Source organism: Notothenia coriiceps, unplaced genomic scaffold, assembly GCF_000735185.1.
Source record: "Notothenia coriiceps isolate Sejong01 unplaced genomic scaffold, NC01 NC01_scaffold00010302, whole genome shotgun sequence".
NCBI lineage: Eukaryota > Metazoa > Chordata > Actinopteri > Perciformes > Nototheniidae > Notothenia > Notothenia coriiceps.
Window position 1 is genome coordinate 19,727 of NW_011343003.1, and position 14,569 is coordinate 34,295.

General features: G+C 39.1%; 1 protein-coding gene across 1 annotated transcript; it reads right to left on the reverse strand.

Annotated features, from left to right (window-relative positions):
* Positions 1-382: 382 nt before the first annotated feature.
* Positions 383-11,634, reverse strand: LOC104945939 (neuron navigator 1-like; the record flags this gene model as incomplete). Its single annotated transcript, XM_010771675.1, has 13 exons — positions 383-3,466; positions 4,025-4,222; positions 4,355-4,473; positions 4,612-4,808; positions 5,634-5,705; positions 5,788-5,942; positions 6,039-6,274; positions 8,405-8,573; positions 8,886-8,981; positions 9,716-9,813; positions 10,406-10,604; positions 11,108-11,291; positions 11,456-11,634. Coding segments are annotated over 13 exons (1,986 nt in total), but the record flags the coding sequence as incomplete, so codon positions are not given.
* Between the last annotated feature and the right edge of the window lie 2,935 nt (positions 11,635-14,569).

A 14,569-nucleotide genomic window follows, 5' to 3' on the forward strand; every position in this document is an offset into this window, starting at 1 on the left:
TGAGTCAGACCCCCCTGACTGTTTGTCTCTCTCATTAACGCTCACTGTGCTGAGCTAACTGTTGGCCTACTTAAAAGGAAACATATACGAAAACATAAACACAATTAAAGAAATATACGGATCACTCAAACATGAATTACTGAATTGCATCGTGCTTTTCCGTGGCATTTATAATCATGATGTATCTGGTATAATGCTTATGATTACTAAAAACAAATTAGTTATATTATACAAATATTAAAAAATGTATTGTTTTTTTTTTTACTTTTATAACAATCGTACAGTATAGTGCCTTCATCATCTCTAAAGTAAATACAATATTATTTGTATATCTCCCATTACCAAGTTAATACTGTCAAACTGACACACAGGAAGCAACAGGTAAATATAACATGTATTTTATTGACTCCAACGACCAGTGATAGGTGGATGAAAGCCTTCAGAAACATGCCTTATTCATGTTTTGGACCCACTCTGAAGAAATAAACATTTTTTCTCAAGGATGATTTTTTGTTTGTTCCCCCTCCTCAATGATTGTTGCCGCATCCAGAATGCTGCCCTATTTACAATCTTTACAATGATGCCCTGTACAAAATAGAGAAATTAAGTTTTACAAAGGATTCTTTAGAAAAAGAAGGAAAGAAATATCAAATATTTTGAGTATTACAAAGGAAAACATTATCTAGCATGAATTTCCTAAACAATAGCCTACATTATTGTTAACTTTTTTTTCTCATCACACAGCAAGTTTACATGCATTTACAACACTTAGGAACCCTTGACATTTCCACGTCATTGACATTAGATACTGCATACATTTTTTTTTTTTCATCTTAGTCCACAACAAGCTTTTGCAAAAATATGACTATTCAGCAACCTGTATTGGCCTTCTGATCTGATTCTACATAAAATTAACTATTCAAACAGTGAAGTGCTGATTTCAGTCTCATCATTCGATTTTTAAACCTTTTTGTTAAATTGTTTATCGTCATTTGACCATTTATAAGTCCAGTTATGACACTTTTGTTGCCATTCATCAAGGACAAAACACACATCACAGCTTCCAAACTGCTTAATTTCTTTACCTACGTACATCTACCCTGTTTTCAATGCAACGCCAAACCATCGTCCTCTCTTTAAGGCTCCTGCTTAATACAAGCTTTCACTTTTGTCCTGTGTTGCAATTTGGTCCAAATGAAAACTCAAAGACAGACCTGAAGTTGCTGCATAGTCCTGATACACTAGTAAGCGAACACAATTAACAGCTACTACAGAGCAACAGGCACAACAACAAGTGAATGAGATGAGAAGCTCGAGCTGATGGCTTTAGGAACCTGCAGAAACAGACCAGGGCTGGTTATGTCTAACACCTGAAATATTTACAGTAACTGACATTAGTCCCATGTGACCAGTTTGAGGATCACTGTCCATTTGGCATCTTTTCGCTCCTTGTCCTTAATTCATTCATTTCTTTTGAGACCAATCAGAGGTGCAGATTAGCTTGAAGTTTTGTTATCAGCCTAACTGTGCAAGAATAAAGCAGCTCAGATAGCATTTAAAACGTTTAACTTTCTTATTGAGCTGTCATAAAAGTGGTCTGACATTCATTTACAGGATTTATGTACATGTGAAGTTAAGTCTGAGCACCTGAAATGAACAGGTGAAATGTTTTGACAACACTTGCACAACTACTGTCTGCCATTACTCCATTAGGGCTTATCTTTTACATACACAATCTACACAAAGTACCTTAAAAAGTGTTAAAATCTTTTCCTTTTGGCCTTGGAACAACTACTCTCCAGTTTCACTTTGACACCAACATGGATGTACCATACAATGTCACACATGACTTGCCTATCTCTACTTAATGTCTTCAACATATCCAAATTATCTTCAAGGTCTTTTTCACATGACCTAAGTGTTTGAAAGTTCTACTGTAGGACACACAACACTTGTTTAACCTACCCTGAAAAGTCTATGTGATCTTTATTCAACACTAAAGCAATTTGGGACGTTGTTCAAGAGCACCATAACTTAATGATGATAATGACATTAAATCTGAAAATGGGCCTAGGTAGCTTTAAAGTCACTCTACTCAGACATGGTGTTGCAGTGGAGCTTTGTGATAAGGCTTCTTTTAAAAGCACCTAAAAGATGATTGATGATGTTCAATTTGTATACGTGTTTTCTCTACATTCAGAGTTGAACTTAAACCACTACCATGGCAGTCGAGAAGCATGATTAAAGAACAGTATTTGGTTCAGTATATAAGATATTTGCACCAACTAATATAGATGAAATAGCTGTGATGTAGCCTGATTGTATTTACATCATATATACACTAGCTACTCTGAATATGGGGGAAAAGATTTGAAACAAATGTACTCTTTCCTATAAAATAAATCTGGTTTAGATTCAAATAGTTTAATCTGCTTAATCAAAGAGTGTGTGTTGTGTTATCCCTGTGTAATAAGTATCTAATACCTGATATACATGGCAACATTGGTGACACTTCATAAAGCTAAATTAAGTGCTTGAAAAATATAGTATGGTACTGCGCAGCGACAAAACTCACATCACTAATAAATAGGTTTTTTTTAAGCAAAAAAGAGTATGACAGCAAATATATATAAAAAAAAAGTTAAAGCCATTTAACTGATAAAGAGGATGTTAAACTACGTGAAAAAAGTATACTAATAATTGATCCTATAATGTCTAAAAAAGGATGAAGTTGAGGAAATAACTGATTCCTGACCTTTTTAGCTGGGATGATATCTTATAAAAGCACCGGTATCCTCTGCTGAAATTGAGGTGACGTCTTTGTTGTTAAGGCATTTTAACCGATTCACCTGCTCTGGTTGCTAAGTTAACATTGCATATGTATACGATTTTGGCCTTCAAAGACACATACAGTAGATATGTACCAAATAACTGTGCAATAAATAGTAGCATCTGTCATGCTGTCATACTCTTTTCCAAAATGAGTCACCATGATTGAGGATATCTCCTGTTGACAAACACCACACATCCCATGATGCATGTATGCTGTTGCAGAAATCACCTGAACTCTAAACACTGAGACAATTAGTGATCTATTAGCACCTAAGGGTAATGAGTGCTAATGTGTTGGTACTAAAGTGAATGTCATCCAGTCAACTATACACTAAAGGAATACTATATAGTGTTTCATTCAATACGTATGAACAGTCGTTTGAAAATACTGTATGTAATAAAAGGATTTGGAATTTTGCAGTTATACTTTCAACCTACTGTGGGAATGATTTTTCTGTGGGATTGTTTGTTCCTGAACGTGCACTGCATCACAGTGGACACAACAACAAAAAAACCTGTACATTTGAAGTGCTGAGTGAAAACTTTGTGTTCAAAGTTTAGGCAGACTAGGGTCTTCTTTGTCTGGGGACTCAATGTAATTGGCGGCCTCTTGAAGTTTCAAAAGCATTGCCATCTATAACAAAAAAGAGAGGGTGAAGAAATCAGTAATACTTAAGGATTCATTGCAGTGGTGTTGATGCAGGGCTGTACCATTGTCTCCATTTTTACATTTCGAGTTATAATTGAGGTTTATCCATGGAAGATTTGTCGTTTCTTTGTTATAACACTAAAATACAAAACAAATTAACAAACAAAACCTTCTATCTGAAAAAAATGATTAATCCCATTAGATTAGATGTAGTAAATTACATTTTCTTCCTCCCTTAATGTGCGGCAAGCCAGAGATGGAACAGTTTTTGACCCCATGGAAAATATTATTTTCAAGGCTCAACACCAATTCATATGACAGTAGGTTGAACAAATACAACTATTCTAATAACATCAGTGTATTCTAATCTTTATCAGCATGTGTGCAGAAATACAGAGTGTGAACAGAATCAAAGTTTTAAAAAGAAGCGCAGTTTTTAAATGTTGGTTTGGAATTCAATATCAATAAAGCTTGGGAGCTAAGTATTATTTGGTACAGCCCACAAAGCCCTTCAAATCGGACAGAAAGGAGTTGCTCTCTCACCAGTGGATCAGATTCCATGGAGCTGGGTGGAGTCTCCTTGTGAGGCCTCTCCTCGCAGGGCTGCCCGGGGCTGCTGGAGCCGATGCTGGGGGGGGGCAAGTGGAACAGCTTGGCCTGGTCCTGCTGGGCAGACGGCCAAGGCAGCGTGCCCCTCACCCACTCCACCGGGTCCTCCCATACCGCCTTCTGCCCGTGGACCTGCAGCGTCACAACATACCATGACGGTATAATTAGAGCGCAACATTTCCTATGAAAGGGGAGCCATCAGCAATTCGTAGAGAAGAATCTGATGCGTGCCCAAGACCGTTTTCTGGATCTGTGGTTGCTCACCTTGATGCCGTCCTTCGCCCCCTCTTGCAGGTAAGGAATAATAGAGTGGTTCCAAAGGTCAATGAACCACGATCGAAACTCATCAACCGTGACAGGACACGACAGGAAGAAGCAGGGGCCTGAGGAGACACGGGAAGAGCAAGAAGAACACTATTAGACTAACTATTCTACATAATTTATACAAAAACACTTCCCTCCAAAATTGAAATGCAGCTCCTTTCAGCCCTGCCCTGTCCTGATAAGAGTGAATGTCATACCGATAAGGAAGTCGGACGTGCTGTGCTTCTCCAGGAAGGCGTGCAGGTGATACCACAGTTTGGGCACCCAGTCCAACACCCTGATCAGGTCCTCGTTGGTCAAGTTCTTCTCATCCTCCGACTCCATCAGCTTCCTGTGCAGATAGCGCACCAGGAAGCCATTGGCCGGTTCCACGTTATTGGAGAAGGTCACCATCCTAAGATGCAAAACAAGTCACGGAAAAGTCAAAATACAGACCAACAACTCTGTCCATCCATAGTCTACTTCTTTAGCCACATATGAGATCATCTATGCAGTATCCCACTTATCAACATAGATCCTTCAGTTTACAGTAAAGGGCCAACCTGTAGGGATTGTCTTGTTACAATATTTTGATGAGTTCACCTGATTTAATGTTTACTTAAGATAAGTAACATTTAATGTAATGCAATGTAACCAGCAACATCAGAATCAATTATTCATAAACAGTTTGGTGGTTTAATTTCACGTGGCTTTCTCCTCTTGCTTCATCAATGCAGCATTATGAATCAACCAAATGTATAAAACTGTTTTTATATTGCAATATCTTATAATCAGTTAGATTGAACACAATGCTGTTACTTTGAAAGTTTCACAGACAAATCCTATAACTGTATTTATATATACAGATTCAGGATCTGTTTCTGTTTGTTAAGGTAGAAGAGGCTTTTATTTATTTTAATATATTTTCAGTAGTAGGTTAAAAAGACGCTTTGATTTTCAAATTAAAGTCTTAGTCTAGACTTATTTTACTAGTCTCTAGTAAAATAAGTATTCATGGTGTCATAGTCTCAACCATAAGACAGTAGACACTGAGCAAGATACAACTGTACCAGATCACATATAAACACATGTAATCAGAAATTAGGACGTCATTTTTATTGTATTGACATGTTGACTCCAGGGTGAGCTTCAGATCTAACTTCAGTGTAATCAGGATCAATTCAGAAATTAAAACAAAGACAAAACAGAAACTAAATCTTCAACCGTTCCTTCAACCAACCTGAAGCTGAGATGGAGGCCATTGTTCGGTATCATCTTCACCGGCTGGTTGCTTGTTCCAATAATGTAAGGACTAAAAAACAGGAAGAATGTTACAATAAGTGATCACATAAATAATCTTGTGGCTACTTTCAGTCTGAGTAAGTGGAGCGCACCATTTGTGATATTTGCAGGTGAGAGCCCCGTTTACAAGTTCGCTGAGTGAACCAGGTGCATGAATATCATCCAGAATAACGACCAGCGGTATTTCTGACACGCTGCTTTCCCGATCGATTTGATTGGCCAGGTTGGAAAGATAAAGCTGCAGATCCTGAGGAGAAAGAGAAAGAAGAAAGGAAGCTTTTGACATGGCACGCCAAATAACACAGAGTTGAACAGATTGGTATGGGCCGTCACTCTCTGTCACCTTGCAGGACTGGCGGTGCATGTTGAAGGTCATCACAATGCCGTCGGTGACCTCGCGGGCGCTGCGGTCCACCAGGTACTCAGCCAGCCGGGAGGCCAGGTAGCTCTTACCCGTCCCGCTCGGCCCAGAGAGGATGAGGCGGCGGTGTTTGAGCAGCAGACTGATGTAGTGTTGCATCATGGGTTTGGGAATGAGGGTTTCGAAAACAAGGCTGTCCACACACTTCTCCTTCAAACCTGAACAATGTGAGGAAAAGTGTTAATTAACTATGTGATCAATATCTGCCAATTACCCATTAGAAATGAGAAATGTCGGTAACCTGTAGTTTGATACAAACAGGCTGACATTGTATTAGCTTTAGCTGACTCTTTCATCCAAAGCAACTTACATAACTGTAATAAACCATTCAAATACAAACAGCAAGAATTTTGCAAGTGCATCTGCTTTAAATAAGCCAAACCATGCCAAGTGCTGCTGCATTAGTCTCAATTGACCTAAATACTTGAATTACCACGCCTTTTCTGTCTGGTTATTGGTAATAATGCAGTCAAAACTGGTGTTTTTTTTGTTTGTGATTGAAGATGAGCAGACTTGTTGCTGTCCTGATATCAATGGAGATCTTTCTGTTGAAGGGAGCCCATTGGCCAAAGAAGAGTAAAGTTAATGTGCTGGAGAGAATGGTTTTATCCTGTCCTGAATGAAAGCACTTTGGGCCGTGTGAAGGGAGCGGAGGAGCGGCGAAGTGTGGGAGAACTTAGATAGGTTGAAGAGTCTTCTACAAGCTTGGGAAAGAATATGTTAAAAAGATTCATTTCACCTTGCATGTCCTTCATAAGGAACATTAAGCCTAAGTATTTGGCTCTGAAAATAACTTTGCATCAAGTGTAGGGAGTCTCCCCCCTCCCACCAGCCCGCAGCAGTCTTATTCTCCGCCTCCACATCTCTGGGGCCCATGTGTCTGAGACTGGCTGACCAGCTGGGCCTGGCTGCACTGGGATCAGGTTTCTCTCAGCCCTGTCTGGGCCGCTGTAGCACTTTGCTCTTTACATTCCCGCACCCAGAAGGTGCGGAAGGGTTGAAGATCAAACCCGAACCTCCTTGATCACAGCATGGGTTTAGAATAACTGATTGGCTTCACATATGTGCAAATCCAAAAGCAAAACACGGCTGTTATAGGATTATAAAGTATATAACCATCACAATGTTTATTTAACAATTAAACGGGGCTGTGCAACGCAAGCGAGAAAATGGTGGAGCCTTGTTGCGACTAGGGGTGCAGGATAATGATTTAGAGTTGTGAAGGTTGTAGATTTTTTAGTTTTCAATCTGCCTTAAGAGCAAACATGCTCAAAGTCAGCTCTGGATTCAACTTCTGACAATGAGTGGTCAACTGTTTGTGTCAGCTGAAGAAAAAGAAGGGCTTACAGTGTCAGGACGCCTGGTCTCTATGATGGAATTTGTGGAAAGCATTATGTCTGATTACATTTCATTATCAAGGAAACAACTTATTGATTACGCTGACTTTACTTATTGTCGAACATTGAGGCTGGTGAGCAAACACTTTTTGAAAATTAATGTCAGAAGATACACTATGATTTTAAAATCGGTGTCTGTGGGTTAAATGTATTACAGCAGGTCCTTACATTAGTTTAAACATATAGTTATGGCTGAAAATGACACAGTATAAAACTGGGAAGCACAATGAGTTCCTCCGATGCCATGGGGTCGTGTGGGTTTATGTTTTGGTCGATGATGAGGACAGTTCAGAGTTCCAGGTAACTGAATGCACGTGGGATGTAAATGAGAGTTGTTTATTTAAAGTAAGCATAATTGGATCAGGATCAAATGGCAATAAAGAGAGACAGGTTTAAATTTAGTGTAATAAACAGACAGGCATGAGGATCTGCACTTTGTCGAGACTAGGATTTGACTGTTGAGATCAACAGATTAACACTTCACAGCATAGCTAATGCTAAGAAACCTGATTATGTATTCCTCAACGTATCGTATTGCTGTAGACAGAAGCTTTTAATCCAAAATGTAGTGGTTTCTGAATCGAAGAGATTGCTTTGAAAATAGAAGCTGGACTGACTCCAAAATGCTCTACTGCTGAAAAACAACATTTGAGTACTTGAGAAATGGAAGTTTATCTCATCAGTCCAAATTCTGATTGAATAGTGGTTAAAAAGTCTAAAACTTTGTTAGGATTGATCAGAATAATGTCTTTGAGCCTTTACTGTTGGTTAAACTTGTTAATGTTTTGCTGAAATCAACTTTGTGTTAGGAGATGTTATTTTATAGGTTATTTTCTTGCAAATCTGAGAAAGTAAATCTCAAATGATATTGTAATTGACATGTGTACAGACCTTTCAGGGCCACTGTGATGCTGCTGGGGCCTCGGGACATGCAGCGAGAGGGCTGCGTTTCTGGAACTTCTCCTCCCAGCACTCTCTTAATGTGGCCCATGCTGTAACTGTAGATTGAGTCTGTAGAGAGGCCCACACTAGAATTGGGGTCCACCTTGGCAATGTACACCTAGAAGTAAAACAAAGCAGAAGATGTGAACTGATTTAATTCATCTTAATAGAATTCATTGTGTGCAGACAGACAGCGCTGCATGTGTTTCAGAGCTGACACACTTCTGTTACTTCTCGATGGTGAAGTTTTTGCCTCTTCATAAATCAAGAAGTACAACGTGTTTCTATTTGCTATTTCTGCAACATAGTTTCCCAACGGTTAGTGTCTGTAGTAAACACATTCCAAATGTAATGTGACAGCTGAGTTTTGCTGGATGCAAACTGTACATTCAGTCCCTGCTCACATTTGTCTTCAGAGGAAGGGTCTCACCTTGAAGGCCTGGCTGACAGCCGAGTCCAGCATGGGCCAGTCCATCCGGCCGTTCACCCGGACCGTCCCGACGAAGAAATCCTGCTGCTTAACCTCCTGCTTTTACGTGCAATATTATGAATAATTATCAACTCTTCTGCAATATTCAAGTTTACACAAATGATTTATCCAACACAATATTCTGAAATGGGTCACTCTGAATAATGAGAAGATTTAGTTTTCATAATTAAAGTATATTCAGAAGCTAATACTTTGGTACTTGCGGGAATTGATTGTATTAGAGTATTTTCTAAAATGTGGTATAGCTACTTGGATTCTGAGTATCCTACATCATGAAAAGCAGTGAAGTACATTTATTTAAGTATTTACACTTTCTACTACTTTCTACTTATTGACAAATATTGTAGTTTTTACTTCACTATAGAAGTTTCACAGCTTTAGTTGCCAGTTACTTTGCAAATAAAAATGATGACCAAGTAGCATTTCTACAAAAACTATTTAAGTATGCATTTATGTATTTGAATTGAGCTATAAGTCTTTACCAGCTGCAACATGTATGCTTCAAATATGAATACAGTAATACAGGATTCTGAACTGGGCCATTAATGAGAACTTTTACTTTACATACTTGTAGTTTTACCAAAGTAAGAGTTTTAGTGCATGAAGTATTGCTTCAGTGTAGCAATGTCACTTTTATCTAAATTAAGTTCTGAGTACTTCTTACGCCGCCGATGGGAAGTATCTTAGGGAGTTCTGAAGTGCAATATAGTTCAGATGTTTACTTTGTACTTTTATTATGGAAAAAGTAAGATGACACACAACAAACTTACATCTTTGAAGACGCGTAAATCTGCAACACATATCACCACCCTAACACGGTGATCATCCCTCTGTGAGGAGAGACTGAGGGTATCTGCAGAGTAAAGGTCTGCAGAGGGCAGAAACAGAAGAAGAAAGAAAGTTTACATAGCATGAACTCACATTAATGCATGACCCATCAAGATGTAAGCACAACGTTTGTTTGAGTAAATAAGTACTGAGCCAAATGAAGTGTCCTGATAAAAAAAGGTCGCAAAGAGTGTGGCCTTAAACACATTGCTAACAGGAGAAAACATATTTGAAAGCGAGGGGTGAAGATTTTAAATGGTCATCTGACATTCAAAATAAGAGAAGGGGAGCTTATCTTCTAGACATAATATCAATTGGCAATGCATTTGTATACCCTGAACTGAACCAAAGCCTAGATAATAAATAGGTTTTGTCAATTGTAGGAGGTGCACATATAAAATACATAAATGAGATGATTGACGGGCCAGGGAGTCAAAATAAGAAGGTCAACATAACCCACATTTGCGCATTAATTATAACACAATCCTTAATTAAAAGTGGCCTTAGAACGACAGTCCAACCCTTTCATTCATACGTATTAGCCGTTCACACTGTAGAATCAGCAGATTATTCACATGCCTACTTGTTTACAAAACTGGTGACACCATTCTGACATTGTCAACATGCTGTACCTGAGCTGCCCCCCTCACTCAGCCCTCTGCTGTAGCTTTTGGGCATGTGCATGGCTACGGACTGCCGAGGTGATGAACTTCCCAGAGCAGTGAGACCTGAGGACTGGGAGACGGAGCTGGAGGGGCCCGGAGACGGACAGGGGGACAGACTGCCTGTCTTCAGATGGTCGTTCTCGGCCTTCAGGTTCTCCACTGTCGACTACAGACACAATTACAAGAGTTACAGTCATTAAAATAAAAGGAAATTGAATATTTCTTCGGGCCATCAGAGCCTTTATAGAAGTGACAAGGGTTGAAAGGGGGAGACAGATGGGGTTGACACGCGGCACATGGTCACAGGCTGGATTAAAATCCATGTCCTCTGCACAGGGAAAGAGCCCAGGTATATGAACCACCCATCATTACAGTCATTTAAAAAAAAGTTCCAATTGACATCAAACAACTGTAGAGGAGATTTTTTTGATTGCATGCTTAAAAGATCTTTAATAATAACCAATACAACACCAATTCATTAAAATATTAAATAATGCAGTTAGACTTGACAGTTAACAAAATATAACACGTTATATATGAGATCCTTTCCAGATAGTTGCAAAGAAATTCAAAGTTTGACATCCTAATCACCTCTGAAACTCAACAAAACAAATGTTATAGTGAGGACATTTTCCATGAAATATCAAAAGCAACATATGACACACGTACCTGCATGCTGCTCATGGCGTCCTGCAGCTGCTCCAGCTGATGGGCCGAGCTCAGAGCCTCCAGCCGGATGTCTGTCAGTTTGCGCTCCTTTTCCCACAGCTCTGTGCGCAGTCCTGTTACAACCTTTTCATCGCCCTCATCGCACTCTTCGCCCTCCTCGCCTTCCTCGCCTTCCTCACAGAGTCTGGAGATATTCAGATCAAATATGACAACATTAGAGACATGTGAAGGTGGCAAGGATCATTACACTGACAGCTTGGAATAACATTTATTATATTGAAATGCTATAATACAATTAGAATTTGTTTCTGTTGCGATGTACTTTGTAGTTTAAAGACAGAGGTTTACCCTGACGATGATGCAGAGGCTGAGGATTTCATGGACAATGAGGTTTTGTCTCCACCATAGTGCACTTTGGGGGAGGAAGGTGCAGAGGATTCTGGGGTGGAAATTTCCTCAATGTCAGCGTATGGCCCTGACTGCTTGGAGCCCTTCTTACTAAAGGCTTTGTTGAAGGAGCTGCGCAACTGTACAGAGAGAGAAATGAGACTGAAATCAAGGATACGTCTAAAGAAATCGCAGCAGAGTATTAAACAATTAAAAAGCAATTGTTAAAAGAACTTGTGAGGTATCATCCACACATTTCCTTTTGAACCTTTAGCAAGCACTATGTTTTTCATGTTCTCATTGATCAGGCTCATGAGGAAGAGTGTCCACAAATTGTAAGATACACGGTTTGATTCCCTTCTCCTTCAGTCAGAATGACAAAGTTTCCTTGGGAAGATACTGGAAACCTAGCTGCCCTTGAATTGCTTTATGAGTGTGAGTGAATGAACACTAGTTTACTTTAGATGATGAGCAGTGTGGCACATTGCATGGATGCCCTGTCAAAATGTATGAATAGGCAAGTGTTTGGATGCACTGTTAGGTGCTTTTAGAGGTGAGAAATGTTCTATATAGTTGCAGGTTCATTTACCGTTTAAAGCTATACAGAACCATTTAATGTAATTTGTTCAGTCCGTAAAACCATAACTACAATGTAATACGGTCAAAACATGGTACAATATATTTCTATGTATCAGGTGTATAAAAACACAGATGACAGAGAGTTTCCAAAGGTTTTACAAGTATGACTCATGAAGGGCATGCAGGCTGGAAACGGGGAGAAGGTGTTTAGGGTTTATTTACTGTAGCAACATCACTCACCTCAAAGACCTAAAATAAAAAGCAGGCAGGGCAGCATGAGGGAGAGACCAGAGTCATACTTAATAACAGATTTGGAACTAGATAGGACGAGAATGACATACAAACACAAATGCAGGAACACGCTCACACGGAGTAAACAAATAAGACCAGCGGATGACTCACTTGATATATTTTCAAAACAAATATAACATGATAAAAAAAAGGATGATAGCACCACAGTTCACATACTGTACTGTGTTCAAATGAATTTGACCCAGACAAGCTGAACTTTTCAATACTAAAAAATGTTTAATAACTATAATTTATTCCTCTGATGATCTGAATAAAAATGTGATTTATGCCTGCCAGTAGCTTTGCCGATATCTGTGTAGATAGGTAATAGATTAAGAGCGGTGAATCAGCTTAGAATCAGGAAGCACTCAAACGTTTGTGTGAATTTATCAAATTTAGCAGGGATTCCATGTCAGCCACAGCTTGTTACAAAAAACCTGACAGATAGTGTATTTAACGAACTTAAACTAGCTTTATTAAATGTCAGGTCTTTGGCAGGAAAAACGTTTTTAATCAATGATATTTTCACTGAGTACAATCTCGATTTTATGTTTTTAACGGAAACTTGGATTGAACAAAATAACATTGCAGCTGTTCTTATTGAATCAACCCCTCCCAACTTTAGTTTTATGAGTCAGGAAAGAATGCATACGAAAGGAGGTGGAGTTGCTATTTTGTTCAATGATTCCCTTCAATGCAGGAAGACATCTTATGGGAACTTTGCTTCTTTTGAATATGTGGCCCTTCAGCTGAAATGCTCCTCTCGAGCTCTGTTCCTAAATATCTATAGACCACCCAAATACTGTGCAAGCTTTTTTGATGACTTTACTGAACTGCTGTCTATAGTGTGTATTGACTTTGACCGTCTAGTCATTGTTGGTGATTTTAACATCCATGTTGACAACCCCCAGGACAGAGGGGCTAAAGCACTGTTTTGGGTTCTTGATAACTATGGACTGACTCAGCATGTGACGGAGCCCACGCACAATAAGGGGCACACTCTGGACTTAATTATCTCAAAGGGTCTGAATATCTCCAAGGTTGTGGTGACTGATGTTGCACTCTCTGATCATTCCTGTGTTTTCTTTGAGAGCTCTATTTCTGTTCACAAAAATGTTCAAAAAGAGGTAACCACAAAGCGATATTTAACTGAAAATACTAGGGAAATGTTTACTCAGAATTTTTCTTCCACACTTGCCCCTGCTAACATCTCAGTAAATGAGCTAGTAGATCATTTTAATTCAAAAATTCAAAATGTTATAGATGCCATTGCTCCAACTAAGGTAAAGGAAGTGACTGGGAAGAAAATATCTCCATGGAGAAAGGCCATGACCGTGAAAACAGAAAAAAGTGTCGAAAAGCTGAACGCAGGTGGCGAAAAACAAATCTCCAGGTTCATTTTGAAATCTATAAAGAGAGACTTGGCTTTTATAATTTGGAATTGAAAATTGCACAACAGTCTTTCTTCTCTGACATCATTACCAAAACAAAACAACGCATGTTGTTTGCTACCGTTGACAGACTAACAAACCCCCCAGTGTCAGTAGCCTCTGAATTTCTATCCATCCTGCAATGAATTTTCCTCCTTCTTCACTGACAACATTTAGAAAATCAGACAAGCAGTCAGTGCCTCTTTATCAGATACAGCAAATGTTTTGTCCCTGTGTCCACCTAAAATCAATTTAAACACCATGACACAGTTCCATCAGATTAATGATAAAAACCTAGAGGACATTATTCAACTTCTGAAATCCTCCTCCTGCTGCCTTGATATTATTCCAACAGGATTTTTCAAAGATGTTTTTCCTTGCATGGCCTCAGATCTACTTCATATAGTAAACAAGTCTCTTCACTCAGGGGTTTTTCCACAGGCCCCAAAAACTGCAATCATTAAACCGCTCTTAAAAAAGAATAATCTAGATGCTTCAGTAATGAACAATTACAGGCCTATATCAAACCTCCCATTTCTAGGTAAAATCATTGAAAAAGTAGTTTTTCAACTGCTGAGTAATTTCTTGCATTTAAATAACTGTTTCGTAGTGTTCCAGTCAGGCTTTCGTCCAAACCACAGCACTGAGACTGCTCTTGTAAAGTTCTTCAATGACATCCACTTAAACACAGACAGTGGCAGAACTTCAGTGTTAGTATTATTAGATCTCAGTGCTGCGTTTGACACTGTTGACCACAACATATTACTAGACCGAC